Source organism: Triturus cristatus, chromosome 3_1 (genome assembly GCF_964204655.1).
Source record: "Triturus cristatus chromosome 3_1, aTriCri1.1, whole genome shotgun sequence".
Classification (NCBI taxonomy): domain Eukaryota; kingdom Metazoa; phylum Chordata; class Amphibia; order Caudata; family Salamandridae; genus Triturus; species Triturus cristatus.
The window spans coordinates 457,743,968-457,768,640 of NC_140583.1; the positions used below are offsets into that span (position 1 = coordinate 457,743,968).

At 42.2% G+C, this 24,673-nt stretch overlaps 1 protein-coding gene across 6 annotated transcripts in view; it reads left to right on the top strand.

Annotated features, from left to right (window-relative positions):
* Positions 1-24,122, top strand: part of PDE8A (phosphodiesterase 8A) — a 2,267,087-nt gene extending 2,242,965 nt beyond the window's left edge. For all 6 annotated transcript variants that reach the window (XM_085644266.1, XM_085644269.1, XM_085644268.1 and 3 more), the window contains one exon: positions 22,926-24,122. In XM_085644266.1, the coding sequence (XP_085500392.1) occupies positions 22,926-23,032 (107 nt within the window). In that variant the 3' untranslated portion in view covers positions 23,033-24,122. The remainder of the gene's footprint in view (positions 1-22,925) is intronic.
* The last annotated feature ends 551 nt before the right edge of the window (positions 24,123-24,673 follow it).

Consider the following 24,673-nt stretch of genomic DNA (forward strand, 5'->3'; position numbering starts at 1 on the left):
CCACCACAGACATGTATTGGAGACAGGATGCAGGCACACAGAGCAGTAAGAAACGCCTACTTTCTAAAAGTATTATATTGATTGGGCAACCCAATGTACCCTTGGGGGCTTGGGTAACAAAATATTGTCAGATAAAAGTGCCTGCAAGGAATTTGATTTCAAATTAGTGAAACAAAATTTACCAATATCATTATGAGTGCCCAGACTAATGGCCTCAAACAGGAGATTTCTAAACTAATTTATATATTCACTTGTGATTATATAAATTGATTTAGAAAATTCATATACTTGAGGCCATTAATCTGGGCACTCATACATGATATTGGTAAATGGTGTTTCGGTGATTTTAAATACTTTCTAAAAGTGGCATTTCTAAAATAGTAATGTTAAATCCAATATTACCATTAACAAGCATTGGCATAGCCAATAGGTCTCGCCTTTGTGACCTTATACGTGTTTAGCCAGAGCAATTGGCAATGATTTTAAGCTATGATGCTTAGTGATACTGAGGTGGTGGTGCTGTATTCGTGCTTAGGTGTAGTGGAGTGTGCAGTGATGCTGAGTTGTTGTTTTGCTGAAGTGATGCTGATGTGGTGCTGCACTGATGCTGAATTGCTTTTGAGGTAGGGTTGTGCTGGTGCTGAATTATGGCTATGCTGGTGCTGAGGTGAGGCTGAGGTGGGGCTCTTTTGATGCTCAGGTGATGCTGCACTGTTCCTGAGGTTTTACTGCGCTGAGCTGATTAGCTGGTACAGTTGGTGCACTGGTGGTGGTGAATAGATGAGGAGGTAGTGCTGTGCTGCTGCAGTGATGGTGCTGCTTAAGTGGTGTGTGCTGATGATGATATGGTGCTGAGTTAGTTCTGCACTGGTGCTGAGGTGGTAGTTAGTGATACTGAAGAGGTGCTGAGCGATGATGATGAGGTGGTGGTGCTGTCTTGGTGCTTGAGTAGTAGAGGGATACTGAGTTGTGGTGAGGTGATGCTGAGGTGGTGCTGCGCTGATGCTGAAGTGGTGCTACGTTGGTGCTGAAGTGTGCTGAGGTGGGGTTGTGCTGAGGTGGTGCGTTGGTGCTGGTGTAGGAGAAGGTGAGGGATTGTGTGTGCTTTTAACTAGTGGGAGAGAGGGCCAGGGGAGGAAGCTTGTACTCCTTTGCAGATTGCTGTATCTTAAAGCTTTGGAAAATGTTAGATGGGCTGCGGAGAGGTTACTTTGCCTTAGACCTGCACATTATCAAATACACTTATGGTGGTCGCTTGTAACAATCTATAGGCAAAGGTGAGGGAAGGAAGCTTGCAGTGTAATACGATTGTTGGGGATCCGAAGTTTATATATGTTAGCTGAGTTGGGGATAGGGCACCCTTCCGTAGTAATCTGCAGTGGAATTAATAGGGAGAGGTCACCCCTCAGTAGTCGTCTGGAGTGGAATTAACAAAACCTGTGGGTATTTATTTGTGAAATATTTACATCCACACAATGAAGAGGTGTTCCGGCACTAAGTATGAACACCGAAAAGCTTGCAACCTTGCACGCTCCAAACTGCAAAGTCTTATATTGTGAAGTTTGAAAGTGTACAATACGTTAGGGCGCTGTTTAGCTAGCTTGAATGTAACAACGAAGCGATCCCAAAAACAAATTAAACTTGAGGTGTGCTGGGGAGAGGTCACTATAATTAAAAAATCCTTGTTTGAAAATGTTAGCGATGCTCTGTTACATGAAAGCAATGCCTACATTAATAACCATAAGTACAAAACCGCTCCAAACTGTGCAGCTCTTAGTGCGCAAAGCACTTGTGTACAGTATAATTAAACTACTTTAGGAGGCCAAAAAAGGCAGAACGCTCCGAAGTGGGCAGGTTTATTATTTAGAAAAAGGGAGTCATTTAGGGTGTATTTACAAGTGGTTACTTAAAAAACAAGCATTTACAATGCAATCGGTCTAAAATTGGTGAAAGTTAGAGCTATTGGCGCTGTAAATGAGAACGTTTTTTACTTCGGTTTTTGTGTTTTGGAAGCATTTAACACTGCTGGGCAAGCTTATAACCTACATGGAATGCTGACAAATATTTACTTCTGCGCTTGGAGGGTTGGCAAGTAGAATTGTGGGGGGGGGGGTGAATGGCTGAGCTGGATGGCATTGGGCGAGTAAGTAACTCCCAAGTTCCCTTGAGGTATGTTGTGTAAAGAAATAAAAGTCCCTAGGAAACCAGCAAGGTATTCAAATATGTATTTTTGTATTGAGTGTTGATCTGAAAGTGTTTGTCCACTGAGGAAAAACTAAGGGGGGGGAGGTGGGGGGGGAGTGGAATGCTCCCAGCTCCTGCTGCTTGAATGTTAATTACTTGATGCAGCTGCTGGGAAAGGAAAGTGAGATCGGAGGAGGACGAACAATGTATGGGCTCTGCACCACAATAACGTGTGCGAGAACAGAGAGGTTGGAGAGGAGTGAGGGTACTGATGCAAAATAGGCAGAGACAAATGTAGCAGGCATTGGGGCTTGCACCAAACTTTTTATAAGCACGGGCACTTGCTATACTTCTTCACGTGAACAACAATGGGAGTGCCCCCTAAACAAGGCTGCTCTATTCCTCTCAGCGTTACCGCCGTTCACTACACAAAAGTCTGAGTAAACTGCCTGAGCTGTGCAGGTTGTTACTGTACGTCTCAGAATTACAAAGAAGAAATAAAAACAAAACGCGATGCAATAGGCTGCTCTTTACTGGTATTTCGCTCCCGGTGAATGCCCTTAAAGCAGATCAATGCAGCGAAAGAAACATGCATCCGACAGCACGGAAACTAGCAGCTGCTGCCCATCAGACGCGTGCAAGAAGTAGAAGGGGTTAACGGCTTACCAAGCGGCTGCTGTGCATTCTCGTCCATCTGTCTGTTCCGCGGCCGCCTCGCAGTGTTGCGATAGAGCTCAGCCAGAACTCCGGCAGAGACTGAGCACGCCTAGTGCAGGCAGCCGTCTGCACAAGTAACTGCGAGTGGTGAGCTACCCACCTCCGCCAGCGTCTAGAAAGTTGGAGCTGTCTGGAAGCACAGCAACCAAAGCAGGCTGTAAATTATAGAAAAAAATGCTACTGGCCGGGGATGCAGGTTGAGGGATTATGTAAAGTGGAGGGTGTGAGTGAGTGAGCAGCGATTGACAGGCGTGGGTGGAAGGAAACAAGCCGCCGATAGAGAAAAAGACATAGTGAAGCGCAGAAAGACAGGCACACTGTGGATATATTTGTAACGTGAAATGTTTAAAAATCGCGGGAAAGCATTCAGTGGGCATGAAGCACATCGGTGCATACATTTATAAAAGATCTGTAAAACATGTTGCAAAGGTGCAGGAAACCTGCGAACTGACACACTACAGATAGGGAAACAAGTATTTTGAAAAACAAATGGCCCCTGCGCTCGCCGCTGTTTCAAAAAGCCCGAGCCAGCTAGAAACAAGCGCACAGGTGAAAGTTCATTAAAACAAGCGTGAGGGACAAGCACTCGTGCTTGTGCTGCCATCAGCCTTGCGTGAGCGAGCAGCGTGGCACGAGAGCCATGTGTTGTCAATTACCACGCGCGCCGTTGCTCGCTCCCGCAAGGTGGATGCCAGCACAAGCACGAGTGTGGGGAAAAGGAGCAGAACGATGGCTAATGGCCCTCCTAGAGCAGCGCATGAGCACTGCGTAGGCAAGACCTAAAAAGGGTTTATCATTACCATTCTAATGATATAAAACATGATGCAGCTACTGCTTTCTGATGATCAGAAATTGCAGCTTTAAATTGTATTAAGGAATTCCCAATGTTAGCCTATGAGAGGAGTAGACCTCAAGAGTAGTGAAAAACAAATTTAGCTGTTTGTCACTATCAGGACATTCAAAACTTAAAAGTATATGCCCTGCCTTTTACTTACACAGCACCCTGCCCATGGGCTTCCTAGGGCTTACCTTAGTGGTGACTTATGTGTAATAAAAGGGGAGTTCAAGACTTGGCCAATGGTTTTAACTGCCAAGTCGAAGTGGCAGTAAACTGCACACACAGCCCCTGCAATGTCAGGCCCGAGACAGGTTTGAAAGGGTACTTGTGTGGGTGACACAATCAGTGCTGCAAGCCCACGAGTAACATTTAATTTACAGGCCCTGAGTATATGGTATACCCCTTTACAAGGAACTTACAAGTAAACTAAATATGCCAATTGTGTTTGCACCGATGTAACCATGTTTAAGGGAGAAGCGCATGAACATTAGGGCTCGTCAGCAGTGGTAATGCGCTTAGAGTCCTAATGTCAACAAAATACTCAGCAAAAAGATTAGGTAAGCAGGTTAAGGTTTGGGGGAAGACCACCCTAAGGATGACGGTTCTAACAGTACCTAACAGTAGCCCGCTTCATACTAAACTGTCTTGAGATGACTGCGAGAAATTGAAGTTTTGTGTTAACCAATTACAGTCACATGACAAGGATGAATTCGGTCAGGCCACTAGCAACAGCGTCATGCAAGAATACAAATGCGTGGAAACAACACCTTTGTTAACCATGTTAATTTCTGAACTGCTTAAACTACGCATAGAAGTGTCAGAACTACGGAAAGAATCCCACATGCTCTAACTATCTCACAAATCCATAGGAGATCGAAACCATGCTGACCTGGCAAAAACAGCAGCTGATGCTAATTTCACATCATACGCAAAAGAATCAGGGGAAAAACTAGACCAGTCTATTTCAACAAAGATTACCAACACTCAGAATGCCCCAAAGACAAATGGAGATTGCTGTCTAGAAATTCCATCGATCCATTAGAATCAACATCATACTTACTGAAGGACAAACTTGGCTACCCTGGCTGACCTGATATTAATACCATACTACATCTGGAGAGAATCATGTTATTACACAGTTCTAGATCCTGAAACTATGGAGTGCATAAAAGACTAGAGAAACTTGCCCACCTGCAATATGCCACCATCCACAAAAGAGAAGTGAAGAACCTCTCTTATAAACACAGTACACAAATGGCTGACAAGCAAGAGGAATCCACTGTAAAGATCGGTAATCTCCAGATTGTTAACACAATATACCAACAGCATATTGAACAGGAGCTGTTGCATCTTAGTTGGCAACAGATCCTCAAACTTAATAGAATATATGCATAAATCCAAACCTCTGGCAAATCCATTTTTACCAATCAGAATTGTTCTCACTCTGTCCAATTGGAAAAAAGACTGATCTTGTCCCTCTTAATTTTGAGGACCTAGGCCAATCACATGACAAGCCCTTACCCACTCAGACCTCACATAGCAAAAACCCCACAAATAAGAGCACTGAACATAACACACAGACCTTTGAGCCGGGCAACAGGCTGATTGCAGAACCCAGAAATGACCATTAAAAGAAAGTTAAAACTTCAGCAACAGGAAGCGTGAATAGTGGAGATGGAAAATCTAGTCCACACCAGATGGAAGTACCTTTATTGGGTTGGCGTAAGGAAAACCTAAGTGCAAGCAACACGGGGAAAACAGAGTGACTAGCAAAAAGCCACATAAACCATTGAAATCATATCACCAGCTGGAAAGAAAACACCTAGATCATTTTCTGAAACGTGGCTAGAATCCCCCAAAAGGCTGGCGACACTGACTTTGTAAATTGTGTAACATGCTACAACATAATTTTACAAGAAACATGGATGTCAATACCTTGGACACTGGATATATCAACCATTAAAAATGTGCATTAGAATTGGCAAAAACAAGTAACAGTGGTAGGCTGCAGCTATCATTTAGGACCGACATTTGTATTGCAACTAAAGAATGGTACTACCACCATGAACATGGGCAAATTTGTGATAACAAACTACTGGATAATTCCATATTACCGATTAATAATCACATATGTACAGCAGAAAAAGATGGATGGATTCCTAAGTCTGTATAAGGGTAGTGGTGTTAAAAGGAATCTAGCCTGATGTACATATCTTAATATGGTTCTTTATCTGTAAGATGAGCAAATGGGCAGTCAATGACGAATCAATAATTGAACTCAAATAAGCACATGGGATCCCTACTGTGCTTTCGCAGAGGTTGACACAAAAGGAAAGCATTTGGCCCAACTCTGCTTCAATGAAGGTCTCATATCAGCTCAAAAACTTTATGAAAATGACAACCACAATATACCGATGTACAGTGCCTGAAGGGCCCATTCTGTAATCCATTACATTTAATTGAAGGCAACAGATTGAGATAGCTTAAAAAACCTGCATATACAATGGAAGTTAGAAAGCAACCATAACTTTTTGATGCTAGTAAAGAAGCGGCACAGATAGAACCAACCAAGAGATTCCCCGAATCTGAAGTCTTTCTGGGATTTCGGTGGGCAATTAAGGATGAGATGGTCCCTTGACCTTGAGTCAAGTGTAATATGCTAGAAAGTGGAAACATCATTAGTCGCCCTACAAATAACCATCCTGGAAGGCCAAACTGATAAGGATAAACTATCTCTGTATGACAGATTGCTGAATGCATTTACTCCGATTTTGTTCTAGAATATGCATCATTAAGAAGCAATCCAAAATCAACAACAGACTCTGTGACAGATGGTTTGATGAGGACTGAGAGAATTACAAACTGCAACTCCAATCGCTAGTGCACAGTGACTCACCTTGAGACAAACGCAGGCCAGCAAGTTCTAGCTACAAGGCCTTTGTAAAGAGTAAAAAGGCTGATGCCATGAATGGGAAGTGTCTAGAAATTGACCAAGCTGCCATGAAAAAGGATACAAGGACCTTCTTGTTAAAAACAGGAGAAGGGCCCAGGACAAGAAAAACTGTAATCTAATGCCACTAAAGAAGCCTGGTTAACCCATTTCTTTTCAATTTTCACCAGATGACGCAGTTGATAAATGTCTTCAAGCAGAAGAACAGGAAAGGATTGTCTCCGAGAGCAACATCTAGGGGCCAGAGATTTTCAGCAAAGAAAAGGTGAAGGAAGTAATAGGCGATTTAAAAAGGGGAAACCCGCCAGCCCCAACATGATACTTCCGGACGTGTTCCTCTGTGATCCGGAAGGGTAGGCAGATATTTTGGTGGAAATCTTATTTGAGATTTTGGCTTGGTGCCTCTGCTCCTGGTGAAATAGTAATTTAGTTTCAATCTACTAGAAAGGCTAGAAAAATGACCCAAAGTCATATAGACCAATCAGTCTAATTGACATTGATTGTTTAAAAAAAAAAAAGATTTTTACACTATTTTGCAGCTGATTCATAGGGCACTGGATAACTGAGTCACCAGATAGAGCATCCTTTCTCCCATTCAAGGTAGTTTCAGAGAAATACTTGCAACTATCGATGAGATAGTCACATTCTTACACATTATTAACAAATTCTGTACATCAGTTGTGCTTTGTGTTTTTTAGCTTTTTTAAACTTCACTTTGGCTTTCGACTTGGTGCCAAAACATTGCCTTTGGGAAAAGTTAAAAACTATGAGCACTGATACAGCCCTCCTGTCTTGAATACAACTATTGTACACCGAAACTACTTCACAAGTCAGACTGATTCAGAAAGGGCCCATTAGCAAAAAAACTTCACATAAGAGACAGGATAAAGCAAGGGTGCTTTTGTTCTCACTTTATATCCACAACCTATGTGAAGAAGTAAGAATGGCCGCAGATGATATTTGTGAGAGAAGTTGGCCTGGCATATGATGTTCACTAGTTAATGTGGGCCCCTTGCACCAGTCCAAACAACCCTTATGGTTATTTAAGAGGTCAAAGATAACCTTAGAAAGCTAACCTAGTGGTAGCTGTGAAGAGCAGCCTTCAGGCTTAGTCTTAAGGAATGTTAAGCAGCTTGTTTTACCAGAATGCAATCTTATTTTATTGGTTTTGATTATGTATGCAGTGCTTCTACATTCACTGCACAAAAGGTGGCATAGCAAAAAAACAACTAGAGTTTACTAATCTCGAATGAAACACCCAGTAGTGCCCCCAGAAAGGAAACTACTGGGGGTACTACTTACCACAACAAGGCATCGACAAAAGCTTCAGGGCACTCAGTGCAACAATGGTGCTAAAATCTGCCCTCTCCGACACCCTGATAGCCTTCCCCCCAAAACGGTTGATGTCCGAACCAAACCTCAGATATTGCATATGGTATCTGAGCAGCTAGATGTCGATTATATACTGTGCTGAGGACGAACACCCTGCAGAGAATGAGTACACGCCTCATTACTCAAGTAAAGATTCAGAAGGGATATATGAAACCTTTGACTATAAGAGGGTGCCTCCACCACCACATCGTCATCTAATGGACCCCAGTGGGGACAATGATCACCACTATAGTTACAGACACTTTGTATTTTAGGGCTACTCTATATATCGTAGGAAGACCAATTGACACCTGATCTGTTATCCCTAATTAATATATGTTAAATGGGAGTTCCTCCCAGGTTCATGTGTGCACACTGTTAATACACCCACTGCCACGGTGCAGTCCAATACCGGATTATAATAGATTACAAAAAAGCAAAGGTGCACCACTAAACATATAAGAAGAGAAATGATTGGTCTATATCCATAAAATACATGTATATATAAAAGGCATCATGGTGTGTATTGTTCCATATCTGTAGAAACTGTATACATATCTTTATCTAAACAAATAAGAGGAATGGGAGCAAGATCAAAGAAAAAAAGAGAAAGAAAATGAGAAAGGAAATCGTCCAGCTTAGAAAAAATAGCATTATATAATCAAAGGAAGTAGTAATGCCTTAGTTCGAATATCCCTGAACTCAGATATTGTAGCAAGAGTTACAGATCCAGTAACATGTGACTTGCATATCCTGTTAGATACTTTAATAGCATACAACTCCAAGCAAAATAAATACCAATATCACCTTGTAAGGCAGTCTATATATAATGACGATATATTATGCCAGCTGTATGTACCTAGTACATGACCCATACATGTGTTGTATAAATGATATGATAAACCCACCATGAAGTTTGGAAATTGGGCACTCTCGTCAAGGATCAGCGATGGAGTACACTTGATGGATAGATACAAAGTAGGTAATTGTTTTTCTGAAATGACCAAATCCAGGATAGAGGCTGAAACATCAGTATCATAACCTGAATATCCTGGACTCGCTGCTTGGGAGAATTAGCCCAAAAAAGCACTGTGTCTAGAACAGCTCTGTTGAAAGGGAGCATCTGAGAGGGAGTGTTGGTGGGACTTCCGCATGCTTATAGTGAACCCCAGCGAGTGAAGGAGGTTTGCCGTAGTCTGGAGGTTGGAGGCGACAGTCTGGAATGAGCATGCCTTTAACGGTCACTTGTCGAGATAGGGGAAGACTGGCACCCATTATCTCCGCAGGTGAACTGCAACCATCACCATGGTGAACACCCAACGCAGGAGGCCATGAGTACTAACAATGCCCCTATGAACAGGATGCGCGGAGAGGGCACTAGGTGATTTGGTCTTGTGGATTGAAAAGCCCAGGTCGTACAAAAGTTGTGTTGTTGCCTGCAAGTGGCAAGACACCATCTCTGGAGAGCTGGCTTTGATGAGGCAATCATCCAGGTAAGGGAATACTGGCATTCCCGCCTATTTGCGAAGGACTGCAACCACGTCATCACCTTTGTGAAGATTTGAGGTGCGGAACTGAGGCCAAACAGAAGGACTGCAAACTGGTAATGTTCAGATCCGACTGTGAAGTGAAAGAACTTCCAGTGTGACTCTAGAATTGGGATGTGAAAATAACCATCTAGCAGGTTTACCGACACCATCCAATTTCCAGCTTTCAGGGCCAGCAGAACCTGAGTAAAGGGTAGCATTTTTAACCAGCTCAAAACCCAGAGGCCTATGATTGGACAAAGACCGCCATCCTTTTTGGGGATCAAGAAGTAACAAGGGTAACATCCTTGATCCTCTTCATTCCCTGAAACCAACTCCATGGCACCCTTTTGGAGCACAGATTGAACCTCCTGTTGAAGGATGTCCTAATAGTCTTGCGGGAGAGGGTTAGGAGGAGGTGATTGGTGAAGGAATAGGGCATACCCCCTATCTACAATTTGCAAGACCCAAAGGTTTGAAGTGATTGCCCTCCATGGTTGTGGAAAGGAGGATACCCATCCTCCAATGGGTAGAGTGTGCTCCGATAATGCAGAACTAGCGCTGCTTCTCTTTAGTGGCTGGGGAAGAGGATGAAGTATGGAGGAGCATGTGAGGCACGTTGTTTTCCTCTGCCACGCTCATTGTAATGCCTGTAGAAGGTGTTCTCTTGCTGTTGTTGTTGAGCAGATTATTGTTGGCTCTTCGAAAGTTGAAGCCTCCACCTATACTAAAACCCCGAAATTTCTTAAACTGTTAGTGAATCCTCTGTTTTGTAAACCAAGGGATCTGGATTTGGCTTTGCTGTCTTTGAATTGCAGAGTCTACCTTAGACCTAAAGAGACTAAAGCAGTCAAATGGTAAGTCCATGAGTGTTGTCTTGACGTCCTGTGAGAAGCTTACATTTTGCAACCAGGCATGTGTTCATTGGGAGACTGAAGTCCTCATAGCTCTAGGCCTTATGTCCACAGTATAATGGCCAGATTGTTTGCCCTGCTTTTCAGTGGCCTGACCACCATTTAAGCCTCTTTGACAGGGTAGAGATGACATCTTGAACAGAGTCCAACAAGGGATGCACCTATTTTCCTGTTAGGCAAGTTGCATATATGGACTTGAGCGCCATAGTTCCGGCAGAAAAATGTCCCACCTTTTTACCTCCTAGTCACATTGTGTGGATGGAAAAGATCTGGTAGTCTATTTTGAAGATCAGAAAGCTTGTACTACCAGTCTTTCGGGGGATGATTGTGTTCAGGGTCCCGAGGAGCAGTACTATAACTACACACTATCTACCAGGATACATCTGTAGATGTTTCTGGCTTCTCCTAAATAGCCAAGATAGACTTAGTCAGGACTTCATTAAAAGAAAGAAGTGGTTCTTCAGAGTACAGTAAGAGGCAGAAAGCAGAACTTCAGTAAAGATTTACCTTTGACCTCCACTGATGGAAGTGGCAAGTCTAACATTTTGTGCTGCTTTTCTCCTCCGGTGAAGGAAAACCCATTTGGGAGAGCAGGTACCACTCTGAGAAAGTGTTGAAGCTCCTTGCATCCTCCAATTCCATCAATATGTGTTGAGCACCTTCTACAGAAGGTATATCTTCTTGCAGAGCTTCATCGCCCCAAAGAAAGATCTCTCTTCTTCTACACGCCCCTATGCTTCCCTTTTAGAATTCTGAGGCATAAGAGGCAAGGTTTCTGGTTGTGGCAGAGTTGGTAGCGGCTCTGTCAGAGGCTGTGGCATAGTTTTTGACACTGCTGGAGTTGGCTGCAGCCCCAGAGATCTATTGTGTTGTAACACAGAAGGAGATGAAGCTGGAATATGCAAAAGAGGTGGAGATAATGCCGGCGTTGCTTGTGTCAGGTTTGCAGGTACACTGGAACCTTGAGGTCATTACAGGAAGAACGTCGGCTGGCAGTGTGCCAGAGAATCTTCTAGGGAGTATGCCATTCAAACCATGGCACCAGTCAGTGCATCAAAGGTGATCACAGCCCTGTTGAAGATACTGAACATAACTTTCAGGTATGGTAATGGATCAGTCCTAGGTGTTGGAAACTCTGTTTGTTCAGACAAGTGACTTGGATTCACTGCCAAGGTGGAGTACTGGATGGAACTGTGCCAGGTTAGATGTAATGTAATGAGTTCTTATATAGCGCATGCTGTCACCCTACGGGTATCCTGGCGCTTAGACTGAAGTATGACCGTCACATGGGCAGATCAGAGTAATTGGAAAAAAGGGATCAATCCTTAGGAAAGAGCCAAGTCTTCAGACTTTCTAAACTCGGTCAGGGAGTTAACTTGTCTGATGCTCTGGGGCATCTCGTTCCATAGATATGCGGCCGCCACACTAAAAGCCCTCCCCCCCCCCCCCTCCCATCCTAGAGCGCTTAACTCTGGCCGTAGTCATCAGGTTCTCGCTGGAGGAGCGGAGTTGCCTCATGGGGTTATACCAAGTGAACTTCTCCTGCAGTAGAACTGGGCCCGAGTCATGTACCGCTCTGTATACCATACAGAGCGATTTAAAACAGACCCTTTCCTTAATAGGCAGCCAATGGAGATCTCTTAAGGCCAGAGTAGTAGAGGACCTTCGTTGCCTATTTAGCGCCAGCTTTGCTGCCATGGACTGGACTCTCTGCAACCCCTGGAAGATGTATTGTGGTGCTCCCAAATACAGGGAATTGCAGTAGTCCAGCCTACTAAGCACTATGTTCCTTACTACAAGGGAGCGAGAGTCCTTTGGTAGTAGTGGGAGAATCTGCCGTAGCATGCGCATCAAAGCGAAGCATACGCTAACAGTCTTGTTGACCTGCGACTCCATTTGGAGATTGCCGTCTAGCAAAACCCCTAGATTACGCACCGTGCTGACTGGAATCAGAGGTTCCTCCTCAGGAGTGAGCCTAAACTCTAGTGGTATATGCTGAGACATCCTAGCAGCAGAGCAGTATACCACCTCTGTTTTCCCACCATTAAATTGTAAAGAATTCTTCCTGAGCCAAACAGCAGTCTGACGCATGCACTCCTGGAACGTATCCATGGAAACTGCATGTTTCCCTTCCAGGGAAAACACCAGTTGAGTATCGTCAGCGTAGTTGACCAGGTCGACTCCGAAAGATTTAATAATGGGAAACAGGGGCCGTAGATAGATATTAAAGAGAATAGGGCTGATCGCAGAGCCCTGCGGTACCCCATGGCATACTGGCGTTTTGCTGGAAGTGAACGGTGCCACAGTCACCATCTGTTGTCTTCCTGACAGATAGGACTGTAACCACTGTAGGGCCCGTCCTTTCACCCCTATCTTCTCCAATCTCTCCACCAAAAGTGTATGGCTCACCGTGTCGAATGCGCCCGACATGTCAAGTAGCACTAGGACAGAGGTATTCCCATTGTCGGCCCGCATTCGTAAGTTATCCAACACGGTAGCCAGAGCAGTCTCGGTGCCATGTCCTGGGCGAAACCCGAATTGGTCCCTATCCAGCAAATAATTATCCTCCAGATAGTATGATAGAGTCTTACTTACTGCTTTTTCCAAGATTTGAACTGGATATGGCAGAAGGGATATAGGTCTAAAATTTGCTGGAATCATGGGGTCCAATGAGGGCTTCTTAAGCAGAGGTGTCACTACTGCCTGTTTCCATACCTCCGGAACTATTCCTCCTTCCAGGGATTGATTGCAAATCTGTCGCAGCCAGGGAAAAGTATCCTGACCAGATGTTTTCCAGATTCTGTGTGGAAGGGAGTCAAGAGGGGAGCCCGAGGACACACTGTGAGCCAAGATGTTGAAAGAGTCATCAGTGAAGGCTTGGAAACTTTCCAAGGAGATAATCGTCCGGAATTCCTCATCCTGCTTCTGGACAGGATTATCCAGATTGGCAATATTGTTAGGACAAAGATCTCCAACAATCTTGGTAGTTTTATCTTCAAAATGAGAGGCAATCTCATCACAGAGTTTCTGCGATGCAACTACCTTATTACTCGTGCAAGCCGGGCTAGAGAGGTGCCTGAAGATATTAAAAAGAACTTTAGTGCTATTAGGTGCTTGTATGATAGAACTGTCATAAGAGTCTGCTTTAGATTTTAAAATGGATTCCTTATATTTAGCCTGTGCTAATTTCAATTCTTTCTTATCTAGCTCTAAATAATTATTTCTCCATTTCCTCTCAGCTTTCTTGCATAACCCTCATAGTAGTTTCAGTTCTTCGTTGTACCAGGGAGCAGAGATTCTGTTCCTATTTTGAAATCTTTTTATCGGAATTAACATGTCCAGGGTGTCAGCTATGTGATTGCAATATATTTGATAGTTTTCCTCAACAGTAATAGATGAGGCAAAGAGATTTAGATTAGGGAAGATCGGATGGATTCTATTTTTTCCTAATTTAGCCCATTCTCTTCCTTTCCGGTATGTCGCTGAGCGGTTAATATTATTCTCTATTCTGGGTATCTTGATGTAAAAGTGGAATAAATAGTGATCAGTCCAACTTTGCGGCAGTATATTTATCACTTCGGTCTCAGTCTGATTAGCGAACAAGAGATCTAAAGCGTGCCCCCCCGATGAGTCGGTTGTTGTACCAGTTGTTGTAGATTAAGATTTGCACGTGTGCCTCAGATCTCTCAGGTGACTACTTAAGCTCCCGTTATCCCATAAATTAAAGTCTCCCAATAGAATCATTCTGGAATGGGTCAGGGTCATTTTGGTAATAGTATCCAAAAGTGCTTGGTATTGGGTGTCTTGTCCTGGGGGTCTATAACAGACCATTCCTGTGAGTAGTCTGCGTTTGGTCTCCTGTAGCGAAAAACCCAGGTGTTCGATCCCTGAGACATCATCTATCTATCTAGATGGAGCTGCTGGTTCCAGGCCAGCTGAAGTCACTGGAGTTGATGGAGAGCTGGGAGCTGGATCATCTTCACAAGGTTGCTCTTGATCGGATACCAGAAGGGTAGAAGTTGGAGGCCTGAGTGACTTGCTTCTTGAAGACCTACTGCATTTGTGTATTCTCTTTTTCTTACTAAGATGACATTGAATAATGATTTGAAGGAGGTTTTGATCCTTCATTTCCTGCAATTCCTCTGGTGGATTCACTCTTGGCGCAAGCTGGACCTTCCAAGTCTGTGTTTCCTCCGGCTGCTGTCCCAACCTTGCTTCCGGAACAATGAACTGCACCTTCCCCGGTCACGTCGACACTAATGCCGATTCCACCGCCACCAGAGGAAAAGACCCTGATAGTTCTTTCCTAGGCTGGTCTGACCTTGACCGTAGTTTGGCCCCAGTCCTCTCAAGGCGCCACTTTCCACTTGATAGCCCCCTCCACAAAGGAGACAACACACTCTGCATTGCCTTTTTGAAACAGCTTCAGATAACTGCGACCCAGGTGATGGGTTTGCTCAGCAGTACATGGATGACAATTGGTATGAGGACTTAAAGGAAGCTAGTAGCCTCGACACTTCCCTGGAAACAGGTGGTCTCTCACCCTCTGGACCAGCCACAGAGAAATCGGCTTCCTATGCCATGGTGATGCATTGGGTGGCCAAAGTTGTTGACCTCCTGCTTCTGACTTTGTAGGTTAAGACAAATGGCTTGGCAGTTCAGCCTGGACTGTGTCCATGGAGCAGATTCAAGACTGTTTTGCTTATAGTTGGGTCCAAATTGAGGTGGTATAGTGTGCAAAAAAAGAGATGCATTGGGATGCGGCCGGAGTGATTACCAGAGAATAATTCCAGCATTCCATCCTTCACTATTTGTATACTTTAGCCTGGATTGTCTCTACACATAATTTCTGTAGTGGAACTGAGTTGATGTGGACCCGCATGGGACCACCTTCTGGCACTCACAGGTGCTCCTAAAATGTTTCCAAATCCAGTCTGAGCCTAGGGAATATTCAAAAGGTGAAGAATCTGTGTCTAGATAGAGTCTCAACCAGAAAGAGGGTTACTGAAGATAAGTAATTTCTTCATGTGGACTCTTGAATAGCAGATGGTTTCTGGACCTTTCCCAGTCCCTATTTTGTCAAAATAATGTCATTTAATTGGATGAGGAAGCTTTTCTCCAGTCATCCATTTTGTCTCAGAAAACTCAAACTCTGGGTTCATGGACCCCTAAGCTTTCTGATTGGCTGACTGAATCTTGAAGAAAAATGTTGCAACTGTCATTATAGGATGCAAGAACTTGGTGATGGTGTCCAAAATAGAACTGAAAAATCATGAGGGGTCAAAAGGAAAAACCAATAAACCTTTGCTCATTTGGAGATGCCCCATAGCGACCTCTCCTGGATTTTAAAATGTAAAACAGATTTTGATAGGGGGTTTGCGGATCCCGAATTCTGGTTTATAGACCCTGAGGTCCAAAAGCTGTATGCAGTCAGGTTGGCAGCCAGCGGTGGGTGAAGCACAGGAAGCTGTTGCATGAGTTAAGTTAAGATTAGCTTTGGTTATAACGCCTTAACATATGTTAAAAAAACATACATTCCCCAAAAAGCACATGGTTAGGAATTAAAAGTTAAAAAAAAAACAATCTTTTTTTTTTTCACAAGTTCTGGTTAGGACTGCAACCAATTACTCAAATGACAGCCATGCAAGCAATGACTCACACACCAAATGTAATGCTTATGACATCATACTGCTTTTACAAATAAGTACCAACGAGTAAAAGCACAATGTCTTTCAATAACGACATATACTTAAACTTGAAAATTATGCTACATTCATAGTCCTCTCTTTCACGGTGTTAAAAGTAATTTAATATGTAATTGCAGCTTTAAGATTAAGATTTTCAACATTTCCATTTCCATGTGTCATATAAAAGATGATATTGTGAGCATTACATTAGATGAGTCATTTAAGGTGCCTGTGAAAGCAGTGGTTCAAACACTAGGGGAAATGTTCAATTCAAGTTCAGGTCTTCAAATCAGTCCTCATGGATCTTTACTGGAGGATGTGCTCCTCTAAACAAAAATTTCTAAACAGGCAACCAACCACTGAAGAGACTGTGGAGGCACTGCTGGAGAATGGAGCCATTTTTTCTATATCTTCAGGTAAGAGAAAGCTCCTGCTCCCGCAGTGCTCTAGGACCCAGGGCACACTGTCAGGATGGAGATGTTGGGACCTGGCAGAATGCTCCATTGCAGGCCTGTAACAATAGCTGGAGCGGTTAAAGGACACATTATAATTTGCTGGCCAGCTCCCAGCGTTCCAGCATTCTAGCTCCTGTGAGAAATTGGGGTGTTGGTTGAATGGGGTGACCCCTATTCAAGCAACAGCCACAATCTTTGTCAGGGTGAATCACAAAAGTCACTAAATTAAGCTGTGCTTAACTTTCAAGTAGCTTGGCACACAAGCAGTCAGGCTTAACTTGGAGGCAATGTGTAAAGTATTTATGCAGCACATAAATATTAATACAAAGAGAATCCAACACAATAAAACGCTCACACCAATTTAGGAAAATATATAAATTGTAAGGAATTGTGTGACACCAAAACAACAAAAATCCAATAAGTAGAACCGAAGTTATGAATTTATAAAGTTTAAGTTAAAAAATAGCACCTAAAAGATCAAAGCGCCACCCGTGGACATCTATTCTCTTGAGATTTGGTCAAAGTTGAAAAAAAGTATGGCTGACTTCAATGGATCGTTAGTCAGATACCAAAAGATGATAGGGCCCGGTCGGCGCTTACCTTCAGACTTAGAAGGAATTCTAAAGAAAATGTTCTGAGAAGGTAAAGTTCAGCGGGACAAGGCTGCAGGAGATGCCCGAGGAGGAAGCATCGTCATCGGGAAGCCACTGAACTAACATGCGGTGAAAAGTTCTACGTTCAATAAGTCTCTTATTTGGAAGTAGAAACGAGACAGGTGGATGTAGTTGATGAGAGTTCCACAGGGCCACATACCCCTTGGGTGAAGGACCACTATACAGGATTTGCTGCTGTGCAGAAGAATTTAGCGGAAGCTCCCACAAAGCTAGGCCGATTTGCGATGCACCTTGGGTGGATAGACAAGCAGATTGGTCCCAGTCTTCCCTTGGTTCTCAGAGCAGTTTTTAGCAAAAATTGTCTAAGTTCAAAGTTTTGGCTGTCTAGAAACCTTTAGCACCACCACCATGGATCCAGGACTTGAGGGGCACCACTTTGTTAGGACTCACCCAGACTCGGTCCAGGTGCGGGTCGAAGATGGTTGTAACCTTTTCTGTCCCTGAGACTCTGATCAGGAGGCCAGTCAACTAGCCCTTGTTGTCACTGTAGTAGTCATGGGGTAAAGTGATGCAAAAGGGCTGAAGCAGCAGAACAGACCTCTGAGGTTCCCTGACAGGATCCAGGCAGCCAAGAAGTCCTTCCAGGTGCAGCAAAGGCAAGTTTAAGGCTTGACAAGGGGGTTTAATTGCCAGGTCGAATTAGCAGTTTAAAACTGCTTTCAAGCTGCAATGGCAAATCTGTTGCATGTTTTAAGGGGCTACTTAAGTGGGTGGTACAATAAGTGCTGTAGGGCCACTAGTAGCATTTAACTTACATGCCCTGGGTATATGGTCTACCACTCTATAAGGGACATATAAGTAAATTAAGTATGCCAATCAAGTGTAAGACAATTTTACTATGTTTAGGAGACCGAGCACGAGCACTTTAGCCCTTGTTAGCAAAGGTAAAGTGCACAAAGTCCTAGAGCCAACAAAAACTAATTTCATCAAAAAGTGAAGGGTACAGGCAAAAGGTATGGGGGTGACCCTGGACAGAGGGCCAAGTCCAACAGCCCCGCCATCAGCTAGAACAGGATTATTGCAACACTTTGGAAATCAGCTGTCAACAGCAGGGTCCAGTCTAACTCCAATAGCCACTGGGCAGCTGGTTATGCCCCAGGAGCTTCAGGCAGGGAAAAGGTAACATCCTAAAAGTTTATTTTCCTTGGCATGTATTAAAAATCCGACTTCACCTTTTGAATTTTATTTTTACTAACTGTTATAAATGGTTGTTTCTAGCTTGTCCCCTTCACGAGATACAGTATTAGAATTTTAGTGAAAAATAGCTTTTGTTTCTAGTCGCTGTAAGAACATGTTAATTTTGAATTGCTGCATGTCTTTTAAATACCATGCATCCTGCTTTGCGGACTAAAAGGCTTATATAGAGGTAACTTATTAAGATTTAAAGAGAGGTTTTGACCTTTCAAAAGGTTTATTTTGACAAGAGGAATTGCTGTTTCTAACAGCGACAGTCAGGCTACACAGAGTAGACCTGAAGCAATGTTTGCACTACCACTGTAGTGGATGGCACAGTATGTGCTGCATTCCATTAGTGAATAAAAGGACAAGCTTTCCGGAGAGGTTTTCAGCCTAAACTTCCTAGGTCAAGTGTTATGATTAGATCTCCCAGTTTTCCATTTTTACTGATTTTTACAGATAAATACAGAGAGAAAACTATTTATTTTCCTGTCTGTATTTATTGTTAAATACAGAAAAATACGGAAAATAGGCTTTCTTTGGATGATTTTTTTCTATTTTCAATCATGAGTGCTAGGTCAGCAGATGTACCGATTGAGAGGTAGGGGAGATGAGCAAATACATTAGATTTCTTAATTAAGCTTAATTAACTGCAGATCTACAGTTATTTATGCTTTTCTACAATGCAAGTTTTTTTCATATAACGCTATTGCACTGTATACTACTGAATCCTTTTGGACATTTAAATGTGAGCATACATATGCACAACATAAGTACATTTGTCTCTATTGGCTTATAAAATGAAAAATCTTAGCAAGACACAAAATAAGAGATCAGTGTGCACGTCTTAATAAATCATATGTTATATTAATAAGATTTGTAGGGCACATGGATACCCCAGTGATAGGCCTTCCCAGCGACGGGCGTTCCCAGCGCTTTACCCAGTAATCCAGAAAAGCAACAGGAAGGACAGGGAAGCTGCTGAGATATCCAGGTAACGAACAGCCGTGTTTTAAGTTTTTTTCTTAGATCATGTGACATGCTGTTCCAAAGGACAGGTGCCAACACCCGGAAGGAGCGACCGTCCAGTTTCTTTCTCTCAAATCGGGGGACCACTGCTAGATTGAATTCTGCAGAGTGAAGAACTCTGGTAGGAAAATAGGGCAGCATGAGTTCTGAGAAGATGGGGAGCTCTTGAGAAGTGCATAATCTTATGGGTTTGACTGAGAACTTTAGACTGGATGTGCTTCTCTATCGGTAACCAGTGGAGCTTCAGAAAGAGTTCCAGTGAGGGACAGAACATAGGAAGACCAAACAGAACTTGGCCTGCTGCATTCTGGACTGATTGCAGCCTCTTCGGAGTTGATTTCCTATAACCCAGATATAGGATTTTGCAATAATTAAGATGTGACAGGACAAGATATTGAATGATCATCTGTTGAACTGAAATAACATATGATATGTTTGAGGCTTTTGAGGAGACTGAAGCAGGAGCCAGAGTTCTCACTTGAATCTCAAAGGAAAAGGAGTTGTCTAGCTAGATGCCTACTTTTTTGATAGATGTTTTGGCTGGAGGAGTTGGCACCAAAGCCTCCGGCCACCAGTGATCACCCCACCTCTGGGTGTGCTTGCCAAACAACAACATTTTGCTTTTATTGGTGTTAAGTTGGACTGTTGTAATCCATCCAGGTGGCAACTGCCAGCATACATTCCTTAAACTTAACAGTGTCTTGAAAGGCATCTGCAGAGAAAGTGACAATATATTGAGTATCATCTGCATATGATACAATGGAAATCCCAAAAGATTTCGAAATTTCTGCCATGGGCCTGACATAAATGTTGAACAGAGTAGGGCTTAACGAGGACCCCTGTGTGACCCTGTGTTCCAATTATTTTGGCGAGGAGGAGAAATAAACTGAAAGGAGCAATTACTCAGAAAAGAGACAAACCAGGATATGTTGCCGCCGACACCTATATCGCAGAGGCGCTGAAAGAGCACCTTATGTGATACGGGGTTGAATACTGCACTCAAGTCCAAGAGAATAAGGGCTACAGAACCTCCCTCATCAGCTACTCTTATAAGCGATTCTGTAAATATCAACAAAGCAGATTCAGAACTGTGGTTTGACCTGAACACATTTTGGGACTTTTCCATATCAGTCCACCAGTTAATTCGTCGAAGTTTCAACCCTATTGGGAGTGATTTATCAGGGTCATCATCAGGGCAACAGTAATGGTAGCAACCTGAAAGAAAGTATGCACCCTAATCATAGTAGGAGCGGATACGAAGACTTATGTACTGAGGAAAACCTACCTGTGTAAAGGGAAAAATCACTGTATGAAAAAGAATGGATTAGGAAATTAATATAGACTCTGCAAAGGATACATAACAATATGAAGTCAGAGACCAAAACCTTTTGTCATCAATCTCACATATGTGCATTGCCAAAGAATATGGTATGGGTAGAACACGGCAAAAGTGCATTTGACAAAGTAAAGGATTACAATTTGCTATGATGTGTATCACCATATGAAAACTGAAGAACCAGGGAATTAATGTAGAGTCTGCATAAAATGCAGAGAAATGTAAGAGATGCCACTTTCAAAAATCTCCATGTTATTTATGCAACCCCAAAATATTGTGGAGAACAAAAGATACCCAATAGGTAGAGTTATGTGAATATATGATAGCACTTGTAGTCAACCAAGTGCTTAAAACTCTACTGCATAGGTTACCAATAATGCTGGGAAAGCGTGTATTTAAACCAAAGGATTAAGCCCTGCTGTATTGTGTACCGCTTTCCATGAAAATGTAATCAAATGCTTCCGCAGGGCTGCAATAAGCACCTTGAGTTATGTGAATATACGATAGCACTGGGATAGCATGTATGGTAGACAAAAGGCTTAGGAACCCTGTTACATGGTGTGCCAATAACGCTGGGATAGAGCGTATGGAAAAAAAAACTGCTGCATAGAGTTTGTGTGAAGAAAAGGCTTACTGCTGGAAAATGATCCTCTTTCATAACCTCCCCCCCCCCCCCCCCCACTCCCTCTTTCCACTCTACATCCACTGAGATTTTGGCATTTGAAAAAAATAGTTATGAAGGAGATAGATTCTCTGAGTAAACAACATAGATATAAACACTACACTATAGACTACGCTGAAAATTCAGCCATTCGAACATTGAAAAATAATCCAGAAGTTGTGATTGAACCAGCTGACAAAGGGGAAGGAAGGCATTGTCATTCAAAACAAAAAAGATCTTCACCCAACCAGCCGATGAGTCCTGCTACATGAAGGTTGCATCTGATCTTGTGAATGATATCAGTGCACTCATAGGGGATCTCTCATGCAAAGGCTTGGGTCAAGGTTTTTTTTTAGTAAAACTGAATGTTTTCTTAACTAGTAAGAATTCTAGAACCTCTGTCATTTATGCACCCCTCCCCTCCTATTATCCATGAGACAGCAAACCCCACCTGGTCCCCAGGGTTACACGGTTGCCCCATGATAGTTTGTGCAGTCCACTAGTGGTATTTAACATCCAGCCCCTGGGTAAGCCATGTACCATCTGCTAGGGACTTAAAGGCATGTTAAATATGTCAGTTAAAAGCATGCACATTTACCCATGTTTAAAGGGGAGCATAGACGCTTTACTGCTTGTTAGCATGGGTAAGGTGTGCAGAGTTCTAAAGCCAACAGAAATATAGGGTCCACCAAAAGTGAAAAATCAGGGATGACCACACAGAACAGGTGGATTTCCTAGAAACACACATATGTACATGTGTCTGTGTCTGATTTATTCTTCTACTGATTGTAATCCTAGTCAGCCTTCAGACATATACTTCGGAATTACTATGTGATTGTTTATGCTGATTCACATACACAACGCGTTTGGTAATGCACTTATGTTTATGTAGTAAAATTCTTTACACTACACTCAACTCTGTGATTTTTTGTAAGCTCTTTGATCATATTCTTGTTGTTCACCCCTTATACAATTTCCGACGTATACTAAGCTTGTAAATTTGCGATCTAAGCTCGATCCGAGACAGGTTCTTGGATCAAAATCATCAATTTGTTTTCCAACGACTTTTTACTGGTGTTTAAGCTTCGAATTTACAAGCACTTACAGTCATCAGCTTACCTAAACAAATTTAAGTGTAACTAATGTCCTTAGCAATGTGAAATGTTTGGTTGTATTTTAAACTATCCAAATAAATTTGCAATTGCTCTTTAAACTATTCGGTTTGTGGAAGTAGTTCACATTTCCAAAACATCATCATCCTTTTGTTTCTTTGTGAAATAAGTGAAAGTAAAAGTTAAATGTAGCTATTAAAGTATGTAAATATTTGTTTTTAATTTTCAAAAAGGACTCTTTCGAACATTGCTTAGTTGTAAAATATGTAACAGCTTGATGTTTTATTTTCTTTAGCTTTTGCAGACCTGCCAAACATAATGCAGCATCTTGACAATAATTTTAAATATTGGAAAGGACTAGACGACCAACATCTAAGAACTCTTCGGCCACCACTAGATTAATGTGCGCCCTTTCTAACCACATATTCATGGAATCTCCTTGAAGGTCACCCCACTCCTGCTTTTTAAGATATGTTTTGATCTGTCTTATTGAGAAAAGTCTTGCTGACAATATGACTGCAAAGGAATCATTACAGGAATGATTGCTGCAGACTGCAAGTTGGCCATCCAGTGTACTGTGCACTCAGTTGCTGCATTTTCAACACCGTCAAGCTTCTCAGACATCACATCGTGGCCCCACGGTTCCAGTTTGAGATATCTTATTATACCGAAAGGTGTTCCTGAAGGATATTGCTTTTAACCTCAACTTAAGCCAGAGAAGTAAAATCGTCTCTTTTCACAGACCGTTTACGAGAACACTGTACATTTTTTAAGCACTTAGAGATGAAATATTTAAGACATTATTATAACGCAGCATTTCATGAAGGAGTTTTTGATCTTTGAAAGATAGATGCAATCTATTTTTTCACATCACTGAAAATGCAATTGTTCACTTCTGAGCACTACTGATACGTGAGATCTTAAATTTAGTAATTTAATGTAAAAATAAAATGACTTGATCATTAGCATCTATGATTGAAAGGTTTTATTTATTTTGTTAGATGTTTAATATTTTCTATGAATTTATAAACAAACACCAAAGCAGACGTTAGATGCATTTCAAATTTACATGATTCATAATCATTAAAATATATGAATAATGTATAGACCTTTTATTTTCATAATGCAAATTAAAAATACTATAAAATGACACATTTGTATTGCACTCTAAGAATAGATGCTTATGGTTAAATATTTTTTAAATTTCTTTCAAATGCAATCTGCTGTTTTAATGAAGGCTTTTAAAACATAAAGGAAGTACACCATTGGCGTAAGAACAAGGGTAATTTCAGTTTTTCTCTTAAACTTTGGTAATGGTATAATGTTTATTGGGAGGTGTGCTACTATGGTCAAATCACAGTGAGATTCTTGATTTACTCCTCCAAAGTGTTAGAATTCAGTTTTTGTCAAAGTTCGGCCTTATTTTATACAGTATTTCTACAGCAAATTCCACAATATGAACGAATTAAAAATTAAAAACATTTCAAAATGTTGCAGTCTCCGTATTTCCTTTGTAGTTGAAATTATTGGCTCTACGTTTTTACAGTTGTAAATCTGCACAACTTTAATAACAAATTCACCCTAAACACAAATAAAAATGTGTACTTCTGATGGATACTTCTACCTGCAGATTCCTCACCAGTTCAATAATCCCAAGCATCTGATAAAGACATCTAGCCTCAGATTTCTTACTTTTGAATTTCCCAGGTGCCAGACTGGATCCAGAAGATTTGTTTTCGAGCAATTACCCTGCGTGCCAGATGGTGGCGTTGGTCAGCTCCACATGACATTGTCGGCATCTTCCAAGCTGGAAATGTGACATCCGCATCACCTATATAGGCGCCACCTCGGCACACTGGCATCAGTCCTTTTCTTTCCGCGTCAGTCAAGCCCTGTCACTTTTGGACAAGATTTATTTTACCCTTTGTCACTCCTTTTTAGGTCGGGCCTATAGCGGCAGCGCGTATGCCCTGATCGCTCTGCGATTTATTTTGAAAAACAATGGTCCTTCAAAAACAATTCAAAGTAGGAAGAATAAAATAT